The following is a 19,442-nucleotide window of genomic DNA, read 5'->3' on the forward strand; positions in this document are numbered from 1 at the left end:
ACATATTATCCCTGCTTTATAGGAACAGAAACAGAGCCTCAGAGAAAAGGAGTTACTCTTCCAAGAAGCCATATTAAGTAACAACAGGATAAGGTATGTGTCTTTCGGGATAACTAAGTCCAGTCCCCCTGAAATGAATCTTGGAAGCTGTGTTGCTGCCCTCCAGTCCTCGGGCGGTCTCCTCTAACGCGGGGCGAACAGCTTTTTCCCGAGGCTGCTGGGCGGTGGAGGGGTTCGGCGCTGTCACGGGGCAGGGACGCTGAGGCAGCCCCACCGCAGACGCCGCCCGCGTGCGCGCGCAGCCGGACAGGGGTCGGGGCGCCGCCGCGGGTCCGTTGCTAAGGCCGCGCCGCCCTGGCAACCGAGGGCCGCGGCCCCGCGCACGCGCCTTGGCGGACTCCGGTGCACTGTGGGATGGAAACTCGAGCGGCGCGTCCAGGCCGGACCTGGCGGCGGCGGCGGGGCCGGCGGCGGCCGGGGAGCGGGGCTTAGGCTCGGCGGCCGGCGAGACGCGGGCGGCGCCGCCATGAACGCGGCGGTGGTGAAGCGGACGCAGGAGGCTCTGGGGAAGGTGATTCGGAGGCCGCCGCTGACGGAGAAGCTGCTGAACAAGCCCCCGTTCCGCTACCTGCACGACATCATCACGGAGGTGAGCCCCGGGCCGGGGCGGGGGTCGGGGTGCCGGCCGGGGGTCATTAGGGTCGGGGCCGGGGTCCCGGTGCGCTGTCTGGCTGCGGGCCAGGGGTCAGGGCCCTTGTGGGGGTCGGGGTGAGGGCCGGGATGCGGGTCGGGGGTCACTGCCGGGTTGGGGGTCGGGACCAGGGCTGGCGTCAGGGTCGGACCTCGCGTCGCTGAGCGCGGCCCCTGCCCGAGGAGCGGGCTTTGTCCGGATTCCGCAGCGCCTCTGCTCTCACCCCTGCTCTCCCCTTCGCGCCAACCCCTTGGGTCCCCTCTTCCGGGGGGACTCCCGGCCCGTTGGAGAACATTCTTATTTCTTCCCATCCTACCCATGTATTTCTTAGAGCACATCCTCCACTCTACCTGGCAAAGCTGTTTCTGTGATTTTTTTTGCTGCGGTGTCTAGCATGTGGAGAGTGCTTACAAATCCCGGGAGAATGGAATCATTCTTTTTTTTTTTTATAAACCCCCTCTCCCCAAGTTTCCCTCCACCTGCTCCACTGTGGTCACTACATACTGGATGCTTAATCAGTACCTGTGGGTGAATTGATTGAAGGTGGTTTTAGGGGACCTGAAAAGAAGAAGCTATAAAAGAGCAGGTCAGTATTTGCTGATAAACGGCAGAGCATGTCTTGAGATTGGTTGTCTGTAAACTTTTCCCCACTGGCTGGTGAATTCCTGAGTGACGCGGACGGTAGCTTGTTTGTTGGCATATCCTGGGTACGGTACACAGAAGGTGCACGACAAACATTAATTGTTGAATGGAATCGGTCAAGGCTCCTGTAACTCAGGGTGGCAGCACCCATTTCCTTGGTGCACCTGAGTGCAGTGTTGACCTTGGGAACTCGGGCATGCTCTTGGGGAGTTAGGAGTCAGCTCGAACTTGCAGGTGTCCAGGGGCTCGGGCTCCCACTCTTGCCCCATGTGTGTCCTTAAACTTCACTTCTCACTCTTTCCAGCAGGTGCGGCGTCTTACACAAACTTTGCTTTGCTCGTTTTTGCTATCTTACCTTAGCTTACAGTGTGTGCCTCTCTCTGTTAAAAACCCTAATCGTGCTTACAGCTCTCTTGAAACCCACCCACATCCCAAGGGCTGCCTTGACTGGCCTCCCCCTCCTCCTAAGCTAGTGCAGCACTTAGACCTGCCCTGGACAGTGTTTGGGGAAGGGACGTGGCTGCGGGGAGAGCCTGGTGGGAGCCGGGCCTTGAGCTGCATCACCCCCTCCCCGTGAAGTAGGCAGGCAGCGTCCTCTAACCCAGGAGGGGTCAAGTCACTTGGCCAGGAGGTGAGTGGCCAACTACAGCGGTTGCCGCCCAGCCTCACACTTTCATTTTCTGCGTGATTCCCATCTCCTCACTGAAGCAGAGCCAGGAAGGAGGCTGGGGGCCACACCTCATCCTGTGGGTCTTGGTGTGGCCCTGGGCTCATGGTGGCTGCTGTCCCCACCTCCTGGAAGGTCGGAAGGAGGAGGAAGGTTCGGGCAGGAATCGACTTGGTTGGCCAGGTAGCGAGGGTGTGGGGAAGGAGTTCCGTGTTCCCAATCGGGACCCACTGGTCTGCTTTTCTTCCTCAGGTTTTTCCTAATCTAAGGTCAAAATTAATTTCTCTACCTGTGTAAAGATAAATACGCTAATTGTCACCTACTCAAAGATGTTAGGACAATTGACATCTGGAAAGCATTTTCAGATAATATGTTCAGATCCTCGTACGAAAATTCTTCACTGCCCCTGAGTACTGTATTCAAATCTCCGTGTTAGTATTTTAGCTACTGCTAAACCAACTCTGCCTCTTTCATAAATTGAAGCACTGATCCTGTGAAATTCATGTCTCTTGTTGGTGAAAATGATTGCTCACAAGTTTAACTGTCAGCACACTGGAAAAACCTCAAAAGGTTTTTCCTTTTGAGGATGCAAAAGTTCCAGGAATGTTAAATGCAGGATACTCTTAATATTCCACCTGTCTTGTCAGGGAAAAAAAATAGCACAGCTGTTCAGTAGTTTGAGGAATGAAAGCTAGCTTAATTAATAGCTAGCTAGTTGTAGCTTGGTCTCAGGGAAGGAGCCTAATATTAGTGTGGGACTGTCTTTTTTTTTTCTTTTTTAAGGTAATAAATACTCTTTATATCTGACCCAGGACACACACATGTAGGCAATATTCATCCTTACTACATACAGTGCAGTCTGATATTTTCTTATCTGTTTTATTTAAAAAATGCTTATCGCTACCCATTACGTTGACTTTATAGTGACCTGCCGCATTTTGAAAACCTCTGGTCTGAGAGAAGCCAGGGCCCTGGTGTGTCTGGAGGTGGGGAGGAACGGAAAGCATCACCACCCCCAGAGCCTGACTGAGGGCTAACTGGGAGGTCCAGGTTGACTGAGGAGAGGAAGAGGTGGGGGGAGCGCAAAAGTGACGTGGCACAGAGCAGCCCTCGGTCCCAGGAAGCGAGTGACACGGCGGTGAGGAGAAACCCAGCTGGGAAGTGCCTCTTCTTCCCAAAATCCACGCTCTCCACTGCCCTGAGCCGTCCTCGCAGGAGGCCGTTTCCTGTTTGTGGACCTCTCGGGGCCTCCTCGTGGTAGTGAGGCTAAGTCCGTACTCCTGATGGCTTCGAAGGCCATCCGGTCAGGCCCCTGCTGACTCCCTGGCCTCAGGCTCCTCTTGTCAAACTTCTTCTGGCCCCTTGAACAGGACCTAGTTGGACCTTGTGGGACTGTTTCTTTTGCCCAGCACGTGCTTCCTCAATACCCGCTCCCCCAGTTCTTCTCCCGTAAGCTTCTGGTCTTAGTTTAGATATGATTTGCTCTGGGAAGTGTTCCCTGACCCCCCGGGGCCTCCTGCACTTGGACTGGAGTGATCCTGTCCCCCCTTATAGCCCCGAGGGTCCATCGTGTTTACCTGTCGTCACAGCCAGGCTGAGTTCTGTGAGGACCAGGCTGGCTTCTGCCCGGGACGAGGCCTTGCACGTGGCAGACGCTCAGTGCTCGTTGTGTCAGTGGATCCTGGGCGTAGACAGATCCAGGTGGCCCTTAGCGTGGGCAGTGGGCGAGGCCAGGGCACGGGCCGTCCCGTGGGGTGCTGACCACGGCCTCGCTTTATCTTTTGCAGGTGATCAGGACGACTGGCTTCATGAAGGGCCTCTACACAGACGCCGAGATGAAGTCCGATAACGTTAAGGTAGGTTTGAGGCGCCGTCCCTGCTCGCCTTCGCGAACAGGGTTTTTGTGAGCAGCGCGCTGTGCCGGCCCCTCGCTCACGGCCGACCTGCAGCTGGCATGCGAGGCCGGTGGCTCTGGGAGTTGCCACGTGCCCTTCCTCACCTCGTGGTCTTTGCGGCAGCCGCCTAGCACGCTGACGTTATCCTGGAGAAATGGAATGAGTGTTCCAGAGGTTAATGCTAGCCCACCACCTAAAACTAAAAGCTTTACCGAAGATTTTATTTTGGTGGTGGTTGTTATAAAGAGTCGGGATTTCTAAATTTGACACATATCTAAAAATAGCTTTTTATCTAAACGGAAACTGTGTCTGTTGGACGTACTGAAGATAATGCAAGCTCTTTTTGAAGTATTTTAATATTTGTGTTTTAAATGGAAATCTTTCAGGATAAAGACACCAAAATTAGCTTCCTTCAGAAGGCCATAGATGTGGTGGTCATGGTCTCCGGAGAGCCACTGTTGGCAAAACCGGCTCGGATCGTGGCCGGGCACGAGCCTGAAAGGACCAACGAGCTGCTCCAGAGAATCGGAAAGTGCTGTCTGAACAAGGTAGCGCCGCCCCCGAGCTGGAAGCTGCCGGCACGGGAGGGATGACCAGACGGGGAGGGCAGGCCACCCAGTGGAGCCGGAGGTGTTTAAGGAGGGGGTTTTAACCCTGTGCTTGCAATCTGATCCCACCTCTCCTGGAGCCTCAGAGTTGCAGAAGTAGGGTGAAACAGATAAGGCAGTGCTATGCACAGGGTCTACGAGCTGTCAGTATCACATAGGGACGCCGCAGGCACTTTGCTCGTGGGCACGTGGCTGGAGGCTGCGTGCCCAGCCTACTGAGCCCTGCATTCTTTCTCCTTTTGGGCCTCCTTTCAGGGCAGGTGACTGTTTCCAACCGGGTGGCCGGAGCAGCTGCTTTTCTTCGTCTTTAGGGCTTGTGGGACGTCCCTGTTCTCTGCCTGCCTTTCCAGCCTCTTGGGTCTGCTTCCCTCCCTCTTTCCCTCCTTCCCTCCATCCCTCCCTCTCCCCTGGTGGGTGTCTGCAGAGCTGTGCTGCCTTCAAAGAGATTCCGTTTCACTGGTGCAGGGACTGGATTTCCTGGGATCCTCACCATGGGCTAGAATCTTGCCTTCTCTGGCCTCAGAGTCCAGCCGGGGCCATGGGAGCAGGTCATCCCCAGGGCCTGCCTTCTTTGTGGGATCTGAGTAGCCCCCAGGGGAGCAGAGTTGGACCTCTATCAAGGGCGTGGCTAATAGAGCCCTTCATGGACCTGAGGGGGCTGGGGGCTAACCTTCCATGTTACCAAGATGGGAAAGGTGGGTTTTAGCTCACATAGCAGCAGTGGGAGATGGGGAGTGGGATCAGACTGGCCCCCGGGGCCTCAGGATAGCCTCGCCCTGGTGTGCTGGGTCCAAGGCATGGAGACGCAGAGGCTGATCTTCCAGTGCTCTGGCTTCTGTCCCCCACCCCCATCCTCAGATCCTTCTCGTTGATCATCTTTCCAGAAAGCAAATCTGACTAGTCTTCCTGCTGAATCCCTTGCCCCCAGCTCCGTGCACCGCTCACGAAGCCCCTCTCCTCTGCTCCTTTTCTCTTGTGTCTCGCCTTGTGCCTGCACCCCTGAGGTCTCCTGCCCTGGTCTCACTCCCTCGCTTGTGCTGCTGGTTTCTCTGTGCGGAGCTGCTTCCCAGGAGCCGTGTGGGATTGGCTGCTCTTGCTGGAACCCCCGTCGTGTTCCCCCAGCGCACTGACTTTTGCTTGTTGTATTTGGCCGCCTCGCTGGTGTGCAGCGCGTCCTCGGCCCGGGGTCTCGTGCCTGGCGTGTAGCAGTCACTCAGTGCAGGCCTGCGGAAAGCGGGAGTGTGTGGGCCAGTGGGATTCCTGACCCGAGGTGTTCAGAGACTCTGGGGGGTGGTCAGGGATGCTGCAGAAGGGATTTTGGCATTTCATGGGGCTCCAGGTAGATCATTCCTTAGGCCCTTTCGGTGCTGGGCCTCTGTGGCCCCGTGAGAAGTGAAGGGTGTCGTAGCGTCGTGTGGTCAGCTTTGGTGTCCTTGAACAGCACACACGTCCACGCTTGGCAGCTCGGGTAGAAGGGACCCAGGGTTCATTTAGCTTGAGCGGACTGTGCTGTTAGCGTAGCAGTGCTGGAGGGGACGGTGAGAGGAGATGCTGTACGTTGTCTGTGATAACGTCCATTTCCTTTTAGTATTTTATCCTCTGAAATCCATTAGGAGACAGAGGTTCCGTTTAATGAGCAATCTTTGACTGTTGACATTCATGTTTATTAAATGTACTAATTTCATCGCAACCTTGCATTTTATTTCCTCACGTGGGGACAAGCTCTCCAGCGACGATGCGGTGAAGAGAGTGTTAGCCGGAGAGAAGGCGGAAACAAAAGGAAGGTCCTCACTGACGTCGAAACCTCAAGAATTGGATAATAAGAACGTGAGGGAGGAAGCGTCCAGGGTCCCTAAAGATAAAGCGGTGAGTGCAAGTCATGTGCGTCTGAAAATGAAGTGATGAGGCTTCTTGTGGTTCAGGTAGACAGTTATAAGTGATATTGTTATCCAGCTTTTTTTTTTTTTTTCCTAGGATAGAAGAAACTCTGAAATAAACGAGAGAAATACAAGCGGAGGTCGAAAACAGAAAGAGGAATTAAAGGAAGAAAACAAACCAAGAGAAAAGGAAAGGGACAGGGAAAAGGCCAAGGAGAATGACCGAGACAGACACAAAGATCCTGAGAGAGACAAGTACCATGAAGGGGAGAGAGAGCGGGCCAAGAACAGGACCCGGCCAGAGAGGGACAGGGCCAAGGACGCAGAGCGGGAGAGGGAGCCGAAGAACGAGGGCGGAAAAGAGAAGGAGAAGCGGAAGGAGAGGGAGAGAGAGCGCGAGCGAGACAGGGGCCGGGACCGGCAGAGGGTGCGGAATGGGGAGCACGGCGGGGACCCCGACAGGGAGAAGAGCCACGAGCGTGATAAGCCGGAGAAGAAGGTAAGTCCTGTTGGAAAACCTCTGCCTTTAACTTGGAAAGGGTTCGTGGTGTTCTCCAAAATGCCTTTGGTCTTGGTTGTAGTGTGATTAGGAAACTGGATTTCTTTGTCACCAATTGAAAATTCTGACAGTCGTGGATTCCTAGGAGAACCTTAAAGTGACACTGGGTTTTGCTTCTCCTGTCTGCTGTGTGTGTGTCTTTGGGCGTTCTCCTGGAGACTGGGGCTCAGTGGGTCCCGTGGCTTTGTGAGCAGCGTATCCAGGCAGCCTCAGTGTGTGTGGTCCCCTGGGGTGTGGGCAGGGCTGCGTTTATTAAGGATTAGGGCTACTTTCTAAGTCTCTGAAGCATTAGCAGATGAGTAAAATGAGACCTCAGTTTACTGAATTTTGTTTAATTAAATTTTCAGGTAAATTTAGGATTTTCCAGAAAATTCTTTTGGTTTCAGACCCTGTTTTTTAGATGTGCAGGTTATTTCGGACTCGCTGTAGATAGGGTAAGTCTCCTGGCAGGGCTGGCGTTGCAGATGCTGGTTCTTGTGGGGACATCATATAACTGTAAAGTGTCCTGGGCAGGTCCTGGAAATCCTCTGGTCTCCAGCTGCTAGAAAGGAGGAAGCTGAGGTCTGGAAAAGTACAAGGTCTGCTGGGTGAGGCGGCCAGGCGGTGAGGGGCCAGCTTGCTCTTCCCTGCCGAGCCGGCCTCTGGTTTTGTGGCCTGGCATCCCTGGCACTGGGAGGTGAGCGGGCCCCGTGGGACGGACTGTGCTCCAGGCCTGGAAGCTGGTCTGCTCGGTGGTTCTGTTGGCTGTCGGAATGCTACCTGGGACCCTGGGGTCTCCCAGGGACACCCCGGAGTCACGTAACCCACCACGGCGTATGTGTCATAAAAGCCTGGTTTCCCATAGGGGTTTTAGAAATAACAAAGACCTTCCCCGTCTTTTGCTTCTTTTTAGAGGTCTAAGAAAAGTCTTTTTCACTGAGCCGGTTTTAGTGTGGTGCTCGAACATTCTAGCGCACTTTACTGTGCACGAGGCAACCCCTGCCTGGGGCACCTTCTCAGCCCTCCAGGCCTTCAGACCCAGTGTCCCACCCGTGATGTTCACTGAGGTTGCTGGTGGTGTGACTGGTTTTTTAAGTAGAGAGACAGTTCCAAAGAGAACTTTTATAGGCGGATATATGGGACGTATTGGCGCCACGAGCGAGTGGCGGTTTTGTTTAACGGTGTGTGAGACCAGGGTGAACGGACTGCGTTCCTGCTCCCAGCTGGCCCCGTTGGCCGAAGGCAGGTGTTCAGAGACTTGTCGTGGTGATTTTGCTGGACTGGCCCTTCTGTGTCTGTCTGGGGCTCCTTTGTGGAACAGGGCTCTGGGGGCAGGCTGCTCTCTCCCCCAGGAGTGGTGGGACCCCCAGAGAGCCGAGCCTCGAGGCTTCCGGGAGGGCAGCTCCGGGGAAGAGGAGACTCGGCTCTCACCGGGGCCCTGCCGGGCAGTCTGCAGCCTCCGGTCGAATCCCATGACTTAGAAGAGACGATGGTGAGACGTTCTCAGCCTGTGGAACAGCAGGTGTGAAGGCACTCTGAGAAGTCACGGGTGTGTCCCCGTGTGGCGGTGGAGGATGAGTGAGGTCAGAGTGGCCACGTGTGGGTGCTGCCCTCCTCCCATGTCTGCAGGGAACTGAGCACTCTGGGCTGGGGGACCCCGGGCACAGAGCCCGGCCCGCACAAGAAACTACTTCGGATACGGTCTGCTACCTTCATAATTAAGTTATGAGGACAGTTAATTGTTGGAGTATTCAACAAGCATCCATTGCTTTTCACAGAGGAAAATCTCAGTGATTGTGTCTCTTCTACTCCTTATGTCGAGATATGTCTTTCTGAGAGTTGATTTAAGTGTGAGATTTTTTAAGGCGTTGATTTAACATGCTTACAGTTTTCACGTCATTTTTGTTTTGAGAGTGCTTTCCTGATGTAGCGTCTGAAGACTTTGCTCAAAAAGAACCGCTCCTTTGGGAGGTGAGAGTGGTTCCCTCACAGAAGATAGGAGTGGGGCGACGCCCTCGTTTCCGGGTTCCCTGTGTGTCCCTGGAACACCTCCAAGGAGCGCGGCCTGGTGTACGGACCGCGTGGGCCTGGGAGACACTGCCCCCTACAGTCCCCTGCGAGGCCCCGCCTCTGATGCCCTTGGCCTCCTGGTTGGCCCCCGGTGGGCAGAGATCTTGGATGGGCCTTTGGAGATCCAGGCCACACGGCGACCGCAGGGGGTCGGGGCTGGGATGTGACGTGGTGCTCCCGTGTGAAGGGTTATCTTGTTGTTGGTCAGTGTTAGAGGAAACATCTCGGTGCGTTTTTAGATGTTACAGACTTGAATAATTCTAGAGTTTGAAAAAAAAAATTTTTTTTTTATAGTCCTCAAGCTCAGGAGAGATGTCTAAAAAGTCGTCAGATGGATCTTTCAAAGACTCCAAAGCTGAAACAGAGGTAAACTTGAAAACATAATTTTGAGAGACGTAAACCCGTAGCTGTGTTGAAATAGTAGGTGCTCTGTGGTCCTCCCCCCGTCCACGGAGGCACGGGGCGGGGCGTGGCGGAGGCTCACACACAATAGGTCCGTATTTATTTTGTTGTAAAAGTACCGATTTAAATGGTTTACTGCCTGTAAAGTAGGTGGGGTGTGTTTATCGTCTGCTTCTCTGCGGTGGACTCTTGGGTCTCCTCGTACCTTTATGTGACAAGTATGATGTATGGTGTACGGAGGGGTAGGGCAGTCGTTTGGGAGAGGTTGGAGGTGGCACTTCGGAGGAGTCTGGGAGAGGATTAAGTCATGAGGCAGACAGGGACCGGAGGGCCAGCTGGAGGGACCCGTCCAAGCTCCGCCTGGCCCGGCGGGACCCCGCAGTGCATTTCCTGTGGGTGAGGTACAGGCCAGGCCGGGCTGTCTTGGGGAGGTTAGACTCACCGCAACTTCATCGTCCAGTCTGCATTTCAGAAAGTGTATCCGGGCAGCCACAGGCAAGATGGACAGGCGTGGAGTGGAGGCTGGGAGGCTAGTTAAGAGGCCCTCGTGGCAGGTTGAGGGAGGGGTCGGGCCAGGGAACTGAGCCAGCGGTGCGAGGGACGGGATGTGCTGTTTTCTCTGATGTGCGCTCTGTTTAAACACATCGTGTATGTTTTCACTCTCAGAGTCGTTCACAAATGCATTGAAGTAATTAAGCATGTAGCGACAGAAGCTGAGTCCTCATAAACTCATCTGACGAGACAGTGATTCTCAGTGCACGGCTGACCTTTTTAGGGCTGTACCAAAAAGTGGAATTCTGCATTTAGAGTGAAAGAGCTTTCAGCTTCCTTCTAATTCACACTCTTAGGTCTTAAGTGCTTAGCTGCACTGACTTGGAGTCAGTTCCCCTTTGAACGCGTACGGATATTGTTGTGTTTCCTATTTGTTCTTCCTTGAGCTTGAATAATAAATCTGCTCATGATGTTGCTCTGTGGTGCATCAATTAATTTTTTTTTCATTCTCTTTTCTTTAAGACTGAGATTTCCACTAGAGCATCCAGGTCAGTGACGACAAAGACATCAAAACGGCGATCCAAAAATTCAGTGGAAGGTACTGCAAAATTTATCATACTATGTAGCTGAAAATACTAGATTCTTTTTTTTTTTTAATTTATTTTATTTGTGGCTGTGTTGGGTCTTCGTTGCTGCGCACGGGCTTTCTCTAGTTGCGGCGAGCGGGGCTGCTCTTTGTTGTGGTGCACAGGCTTCTCATTGCGGTGGCTTCTCTTGTTGTGGAGCACAGGCTCTAGGCATGCGGGCTTCAGTAGTTGTGGCACGTGGGCTCAGTAGTTGTGGCTCGTGGGCTCTAGAGTGCAGGCTCAGTAGTTAGGGTGCACGGGCTTAGTTGCTCCGTGGCACGTGGGATCCTCCTGGACCAGGGCTCGAACCCGTGTCCCCTGCATTGGCAGGCGGATTCTTAACCACTGTGCCACCAGGGAAGCCCAATACTAGATTCTTTGCTTTAATCACAACATCTAGTAGGAAAAAGCGTCTGTGACTAGAAAGCAGATTTGCCTTTGGAAGGAATGAACAAAGACTGTGTGAAAATGATGAAGATACATGGCTTTCACACCCGCATGCCTGTGCATGCCCTTGCACACGTGTGTGAGCTCACGACACCAGGGGCAGAGTACACCTGCGTGATCTGTGTTCCAATCTAAAAGGTGTGATTGAATGTTAATTTTCCAGAAATATTTATCAGTCCTGCGTGTCTCACTGACTCTTCTGAATGGGTAAAGCTGGTTTAGTCCTGATGCAAGATGGACATCAGGAGCACCCTGCCCTTAGACAGGTGATGTTTATGCATTTAAAGCATAGCAGAAGATGTCACTGGCAGTCGGGCTAAAAGCTGAAGCTGAAGCAAACGGGCCTGGCCTGGGTGTGCCCGAGGATGTGCCTCCTTATGCCAGAGCAGTAAGTCGGGAAAGAATGTCAGTCCGACGCGGGGAAGTACAGCTGGAGGCCGGCAGGGTCGGAGGCTTTCAGTGGGAGCGTGAAGTTACTTTGAATGAGCAGTACTAGGTCCTGAAAAGTCATCCTTTTCCTAAATTGTAAAACTTAAAGAAGTATGGCAAGAATGTAGTAGTTGGAATTTTTCACTGAGAAATGGAACTTAGGTGGTAAGTTCCACTCTTTGACATTGATAAATGCTTTAGTGAACTTTTTTGTGCCAGAAACTTTCTCTCCCTTTTGGGCGATCTCTGTGGGATGGGTTCCCAGGGTATAATTACTGGCACAGAGGGCCATTATGGACATTTTAAGGTTTTAGCTACAGTGGACACTGTCTGTACCCTCTACCCCACACCTTCTCCGGGGATTTGTTTGAAAGGCTTGCTGATTTTGATACATGGAAAACACTCAAGAGTCTGAGTGTTCTTTTTTTTTTTTTTTAATTTTATTTATTTATTTATTTATTTATTTATTTATGGCTGTGTTGGGTCTTCGTTTCTGTGCGAGGGCTTTCTCTAGTTGCGGCAAGCGGGGGCCACTCTTCATCGCGGTGCGCAGGCCTCTCACTGTCGTGGCCTCTCTTGTTGCGGAGCACGGGCTCCAGACGCGCAGGCTCAGTAGTTGTGGCTCACGGGCCCAGTTGCTCTGCGGCATGTGGGATCGTCCCAGACCAGGGCTTGAACCCGTGTCCCCTGCATTGGCAGGCGGATTCTCAACCACTGCCCCACCAGGGAAGCCCCTGAGTGTTCTTAATTTGCGTGAGCTCCCTGTACGTTAAGGACATCTGCCAATTTTTTTTTAAAAGTATTTATTGTTTTATTTTTTTTATTGGGGTATAGTTGTTTTACAGTGTTGTGTTGGTTTCTACTGTAGAGGGAAGTGGAGTTCCCTGCGCTAACAGCAGGTTCTTATTAGGTATCTATTTTATACATATTAGTGTATGTATGTCAGTCCCAATCTCCCAATTCATTCCACCACCACCCCTTGCTGATTTTTAAATAAGTATTTGTTTCTTATATTTTTTTCCCACTTTTAAAATTCTAATTATGTTTGGTTTCTGACTTGCCTAGGTGTTTAATTTTTATGCACGGGAAGCTACCAGTCTTTTTTTTGTAGTTTGTCCAGGGATTTGAGAGATGAAGGTTTGTGTTTTGTCATACGTTTTAATATTTAATCTTTTTGGTTATCTCTTAATTTTAATTCGTGGTGTAAAATGAGGCTCTGAATTTATTTTTTCATAATAACTCATCAGGTGTTCCAGGGTCACTTACTAAATAATTGTTCCCTTCCCTCCTGCTCTGTGATCTCCCCACATGCCTTTTGGAGTCTGGAGTCTGGTGTTTCTGTTTTTGTTTTTTCTTTACTGTTTTCTGTTTCACTACTAGTTCCCTATCATTTTTCTTTTCAAAGAAGTTTTAAGCCCTTTTATTTGCTATTCTTCCAGATGTATTTTATAATCAGTTCATGAGTCAAAGAATCCCACCTCCCACAAAACAAATGGATCAGGATGTAATTGGACTTGGGTGAAACTCAGGCTTTCGTTTTGCTGGGAAGATTGGATACCTCTACTTTCAAGTTAGACAGGGGTCTCCTCCTCTGTCGAGACGTGTGTTGGGTGCTTGGGTGTGTCTGTCAGTCAGGGATTGCTCGAGTGTTTGTTTTGTTTTCAGTTTTTTTGGAAATGGTATCTTTCTTCCCCTCATTAATTTTTAGTGATCATCGTTGGAATATAGAAGCTTTATTGATTTTTGTAAATGTATCTTAAATCTAGCTTGTATTGGATCTTAACCCATAATTGTTCCATTGATGTTTTGATTTTCTAAGCTGATGGTCGTATCATCTGCTTTTCTTTTTTAATAACTCAGGATGTTTGCATCTGAGTTAACCGGTAAGATTGAACTGTAGGGTTCCTTTTATTTGATCTTTAAGAGATTTGGTTATCAGGGAGTTGCCAGCTTTATGACATTAAGGTTTCCTGAGCTGTCGACAAGTTGGTGAACTCTTTCTTCCCTGCCTGCTAGTCGGGCACTGACCTCACCCTGGGTCCTTGCCCAGCAAAGCTGGCACTGCGCCCTATCCTGCTGCCTCGCTTTAGTGGGTAGCATTAGGGAAAGGGTCCAGCACCCAGGAGGTGTGCGAGACACAGGCCCTCTGTGCTCCCGCCGAGGAGAGAAGCCTTGCCTTTACTAGAGAGGGAGGGCATCACGTTTGTTAGACATACTTAGAATCTTAAGGCCATACTAGAATCTCTATAGGATCCAAAAAACATTCTGCATAAGAATATGATAATTTTTGCTTATTCTTAACTAGTGGAGACTAGCAGAGCAAATCACTTTGAGTTAGTGGGTGCATTTTAATTTCATTTGTTCGATAAATATGCAGCATCACAAATTAAGTTTAATACGTATTTTCATTGTGCAATTTCCTGTTAGGAAGAAGGGATTCTAGAACCAGTGAAAATAGTCTCTCCCCTGAGAAAGAACGTAACTCTTCCAGCAGTAAAGCTGAGAAGGAACACACCGGGAAACAGCTCGGTAAGACTGAGTGAACCCGGGAGGCTGCAAGGGAGGGTTTGCGGCTCGAAACCTTTAGCCGCCTGATGCCTTGCTTCCGTCTGGTCGTTAAACAGACGGAGCCCTGTGGGTGGTGCAGAGCAGATGCACCCTGTTTGCCGCGGGCCCGGGCGCCAGAGCACTGTTCTCGGCCCCACGTGCAGCAGGGGCAGGGGGCCTGCGGGCCCCCTTGTCTGAGCCGCAGGGCTGCCCCCGCCGTGCGCGGATTCCCGTCCGTGACTCCGTCACTGGCCGAAATCGTCCATGTGAGCCTTCCTTTCTTAATTCTGCCAATATCTGTGGAGTACCTGCCCTCGTGGAGAGTACGATCTAGAAGGAGAAGACATAATAAAGAGAACTCAGGGTGTATACGTTCGTGTTCGTTAGCCATGAGTCTTTTGAAGGGAGATGAAGCCGAGAGAGGTGGAGGGGGGGCGTAGGCAGGGAGGGCCCCTGAGGAGGGGGTGTCTGGACAGAGTCCACTAGCGTCACAGAGCACATGACCTGTGGGTGTCCAGGAATGGCCAGAGGCCCCGAGCTGGGGGCAGGCCTGCCTGTTTGAGTGACTGGAAGCCGGTGGTGAGGCTGGAGCAGAGAGAGGGCAAGTGCCAGGAGAACGGGCTCGTGAGCAGGCAGGCTGGGGGCATGGTAGAGTAGGTGGGAGCGAGGTCCCGGGGGTGCCCAGCAGGACAGAGACAGGCTCTGGCTTAGGTTTGAGAAGCGCCCCCGTTAAAACTGCAGGGGCGGGAATGAAGGCCGGAGAGCAGGTAGGTGGTGCTGTGGCGTCCAGGTGAGAGGCCGTGACGGCTGGGATCCAAGGTCACTGCTGCGGAGATTGGGGGGGTGGGGTGGGGTAGGCTGCCCTCACGGAAGGGGCGACAGCGCGCCGATGGACTGCACGGCGCCTGTTAGAGAGGAATCCCAGGTGGGGTCAGTCGGGGGGTGTCCGGCACCTCCGCAGTGTCATTTACTGAAGTGGGGAAGGCTTTGGGAGAAGCTGGTTGGCGGATCGGTTCTAGAGGCCTTAAGTTCAAGATGCCTGTGCTGAAACAAGCAGGTGGAGGTGTTGGGACAGCGGGTGGGTGTGTGGGCCTGGGGTTCAGGGGGAGAGCTGGAGAAGCTGACGTTGAAATGAAAAACTTGGGGGTTCCCAGATTAGCGTGCGGGTCTTCATGCAGTAATGGACTCCGGGGAGCGTGGAGCCCAGGATTCGAGGGTCGGAGAGGAGGAGACGGCTCTGGCAGAGGAGACAGAGGCCAGCAAGTTGGGGGGGGGGGGGGTTGGAGAGCCGGCGCCCTGAAAGCCAGGGGTTTCCGGGAGAGGGAGGCGCTTATCCAGCGCTTCTGAGACGGGTCCCGTGGAGGCTGAGAGTTGACCGTTGAGTTGATGGGACAGTTAGTTGGTGACCTTGGCATAAAGCCTTGTAAATCCCAACCAAAGCAACCAAACTCAAAAACCTTTGCAATAGTTTAATCTGTTGTTAACTGTTTTATGTCAGGAAGAAAGGAGGATGATATTTCAGCTAAAATTTTAGACCCCATAGTGTCTGGATTAAATAATGAACCAGATCAGGAAACTACAACTTCAGAAATAGGTAAGAAAAATATATTCTTTAGTTTAAATTCCTCGCCACTTTGGTATGAAATATTTACATCTCACTGTGGTTATCATTATTCTTTATTTTTCTAACCACTTTAATGTTCATCAGATTTTTTTTCCCACAGTGTACCGAAGAACAGAAATGACTTGATAGTCTGTTTGCTTTAATTTGCTAAGTTTTATGATATAGAAGATTAACTCAGCTTTAAGTTAACCTTTACATGCTTTATTATGTGTAACATCTTTGCATCTAAGTCAAAATGCTTTCTTTATCTTACTCCTGGAATTTTAAAAAATGTCTGGATAGTTAGAGAAATTATCTTTCAATTCTCCGGCGTGCTCTGCTGTGGTGTGTTGAGAAAATGCTCCACGATAAATATTTTAAAGTGCTTGCTCGGCGCGGCCGGGGAAAGTGTCCCCATGGCTCCCCTTTTACACTCGAGGCTGGCGTGTGTGCAGCTCCTCACCCTGCTGCCGCCGTGTGATCAGACGCACGGATCCGGAACTTCCGTGGGGTGATCCAAGACCGTAACTGTATGTAGTCTTCTGTGATGTTTAATTCTTCAGAAATATGGCAATTCTTGAGTGACATTTGAGGGGGAAAATAGTGTAAATCTTGCCCCCAGGGAAAGATAAAAATTTGTCTAGGCTGAACTTGCCTCGGATCTATCTGGTGTTTTAACATTCTGTAACTGTAGCTAGGATAACAATAAGCCCATCTTTCCATACTCGTGTTTTCCCTTTACTAGTTTTTGCTTTTCTAAGACGATTGTGTTTGCAAGCCGTCCGCTCCGTCGCGGGCTCAGCAGTGATGGTCTGTGGTTATTCTGTTCCAAGCAGGTCAGCTCTGTGTGGCTCATCTGGGTCTTGAGCAGTGTGGGAGGACCGAATGACCTAAATTGGGACAGAATGAGTTCTTACGGATGAAAATGCTTTTCTCAGGGGCCACGCACGTTGCAATTCAGCTGCGCCTTGTGATGGTTTATTTCATTTCCGTGGGAGCTTTTCTCAGCCACAGGCGGGTCCTGTGGGGGGCAGCACGGGGCAGTCCTGGCACTGCAGGAGAGGGGAGTGGGCGGCGCGAAGCTTGAGGGAGGGCTTGCCCTGCGCAGGCCCTGGGTGGCCCTGGTGGGCACACCTCGCATCCAAACCCAAACCTGCGTACCTGCTGGCCTGGAACTAGCCGCACAGGTGTGCTCTCTGAGCCAGTGCCTCCTCGTGGGTACACGGGTGTGAGAAGACCTGCCTTGAGGGTAAACGAGGTGATGTTCGTGAAGTGGCCGGCTTGTCACAGACGTGTCGTACACCATTGCTTTAGTACCGATCACTTTATATATAAAGTATACCGAGAGCCCCGAGTCAGGGTGAGTCAGCGGTGTTCTGAGATGGTATGATGGATTTAAAATAAATTGGGGCAGTTCTTTAGACATATGTTAGACTTTAGGGATCTTTACAGATCTTTATCTGCTTGTGTGAAAACAATAAAAGCTCAGTGTTTAAGAAGCACAGAACATTGCAGCAGGCGATTCTCAGTTGCGTGCTTTGCGGAGATTAGAAGGAAGCCTGGTGCCACCTGGTGGCCGCCAGCAGAGTCCTGTGCGCTCCGCGTCCCTGGGTGGTCCCCGTGAGCCTCCCTCCCCGCAGACCCTTCCTCCCTGCACACACCCCGGGTCCCTGTCGTCACAGACGTCGTCCTGCACGGGCAGTCATTTTACTTCCGGAATTCAGGGTTTGCCAGCAGTTGTTAGGACTCTTTAAGTTCCCAGACTGATTGTGGCTTCCAGATCCAGGCCACTGGGTCTGTCCTCCCGGTCCCCTTCCTCTCCTGGCCAGCGCTTCAAACCAGCGCCTGGCCGTGTCATGCTGACCGCTCCAGGGCCTGGCCAGCCTGCGTTATTACCATTGGGGTGCCCGGGAGAATGGGTGGGCTTGGTGGTTCTCGTTTGCCTTTGCAGGTGGATTGAAGAATCCAACAAGGAAATTATCCATTTCTTTTCAAAACATGAACGTCTCCTTCCCCTGCTCACACTGTCACGCAGGCTGTCTGAGGAGACTCGCTCCTTCTACAGCTGTTTGATCGTCTTATGTTTTCCCGGAACCTTACACCATCCATGTCTTCAGTTTGCTTGGGTTCGCGCATTTCATTTTGTTTTATCGTTTAGACGTTTTCATTATGAAAAATACAGAAAATACATAGAAAGAATAGAATGATTCGCACCCATGTACCTCTCACGTAGATTCAGTAGTCCTAACATTCTGACATACTTGCTTCATCTGTAGTGACATAGTTTTATGAAATATTTCAGAGTATTTAAAAAATATTTTAATACTTTATCTCTAAATAATTCCATTTAAATACTTCAGCATACACCTCAAAAAAAAAAATGTTCCTACATAGTCGTAAAATTATTGTTGCACCCAACAGACTTGTCATTCCCCAAGAGCTTCTAAAACCCAGTCTGCATTCTTATTGTCTCAATGATGTTATTTTTTTAAGAACCAGGATCTAGAACACACTGTATGTTTTTTATTATTCTTTTTGTCTCTTTAACCTCTTTGAATCTGGAATAGCCTCCCTTCCCCCCCCTTTTGTTCCAGAACGTTGACTTTCTGGAGAGGTGAGGTTGCTTGTCCTGTACGGCGTGCCCTCCTCTGTGTTTGTCTGATTGCTTCCTTGTGGTGTCATTTAACTTGTGGCACACCCCCCCCGCCCCCCCCCCCCGTATTTCTGTTAGATCTAAAGGCCTGATCAGATTTGGGTTGAAGAGATTGCTTCACCCTCACCCCTGCGTAGGTGATGCTGTGCCCTTTACCTTATGTCCTGTCAGGGTGCACTTAATGTCTCTGCATCCCATGATATGATGCTAAGGGCGGTCACTGGGCCAGGCAGATCCGCCCATTTTAAACCCTGGTTATTTGCATTTACCCTCAGATGTAGTCAGCACCTCTGTGCAGCTGAACTTTGCACAGAGGCCTGGCAGAACGGCAAGCTGCTTGTGCAGTGCTGTGGGCTCTGCACTGCTTGGTGAGTTTCAGGGAGAGTGACTGGTGCAGACACCGTGGCCCCAGCCGATGCCCCCAGCTTTGCGCAGGTGATCTTATTGGGGTGAGAACCCCCTCAAGGTGCGGTGCTCCGCCCACGTCCTTACCTGCGGGGCTCAGTAATTGCTGCTAACTCAGACAGCAGATGGTGCTAATGCACTGATTTTTTTTTTTTTTTTTTTTTTGCCAATTCATAGTAATTTTAATTTCTTATGGGTGCGTTATTTTTTTAAAAGCTGTTGCTTGGCAAGCTGGTTAACCTGCCCTCTGATTAAGAATCGATTGTAGTATTATTAGTGAATGATAGTCTGTTTCTATGTTCTTTCTGTTTGTGTGAATTTGGGGTCTAGTAAACCTTACTTAAGAATACCACTAGAAACGTTAAAACAACCGTCATAGGCCTCTCAAAAAAGTAAAGAAAGAAAGAGCTTTGAGGAGATAAAATTGTGCAGAGTGTCATTGGTCTCCTCAAGCTATGGAAAGAAATAATGCATTTGTAATTTACTTACTGTGCTGGTGGGTTTTGTACAATATAGAAAATATTTGATACTTTCAAATAACATATGACAACTTAAAGTTATTGGGGTGTTTTCTTCTAAAATTGATAATCTACAGCTGCCTAGCTTATACTTATTTTTAGATTTGTTTGTTTTAGAACTTAATGGTATTTGTTGTTGGTCCTATGAGATATCATAAATAATTAAGTATAGACTTGAATCAGACTGTTTAAGTCAGCATCGTTTTTGCAGATCAAAAAAAAAATTTCCTCAGAAAATTATATGTTGTCTATTTTATGTAGTTCCACTACATAAAATCAAGCAGTTCTTTGATAGTTAGTGACAGTTTAATTCTGACATAAACTATTTCTTT

At 50.8% G+C, this 19,442-nt stretch overlaps 1 protein-coding gene across 5 annotated transcripts in view; it reads left to right on the forward strand.

Annotated features, from left to right (window-relative positions):
• Positions 1-413: 413 nt before the first annotated feature.
• TRAF3IP1 (TRAF3 interacting protein 1) overlaps positions 414-19,442 on the forward strand; it is a 75,941-nt gene continuing 56,912 nt past the window's right edge. For 3 of the 5 annotated variants that reach the window (XM_057551719.1, XM_057551721.1, XM_057551720.1), the window contains exons 1-9: positions 414-649; positions 3,788-3,856; positions 4,282-4,443; positions 6,226-6,369; positions 6,478-6,879; positions 9,283-9,354; positions 10,405-10,480; positions 13,812-13,913; positions 15,430-15,525. In XM_057551719.1, the coding sequence (XP_057407702.1) occupies positions 527-649; positions 3,788-3,856; positions 4,282-4,443; positions 6,226-6,369; positions 6,478-6,879; positions 9,283-9,354; positions 10,405-10,480; positions 13,812-13,913; positions 15,430-15,525 (1,246 nt within the window). In that variant the 5' untranslated portion in view covers positions 414-526. The remainder of the gene's footprint in view (positions 650-3,787; positions 3,857-4,281; positions 4,444-6,225; positions 6,370-6,477; positions 6,880-9,282; positions 9,355-10,404; positions 10,481-13,811; positions 13,914-15,429; positions 15,526-19,442) is intronic. The other 2 variants (XM_057551722.1, XM_007184831.2) reach the window with 2 other exon arrangements.

The sequence above is a fragment of the Balaenoptera acutorostrata genome, chromosome 8 (assembly GCF_949987535.1).
Source record: "Balaenoptera acutorostrata chromosome 8, mBalAcu1.1, whole genome shotgun sequence".
In the NCBI taxonomy this organism is placed as follows: Eukaryota; Metazoa; Chordata; class Mammalia; order Artiodactyla; family Balaenopteridae; genus Balaenoptera; species Balaenoptera acutorostrata.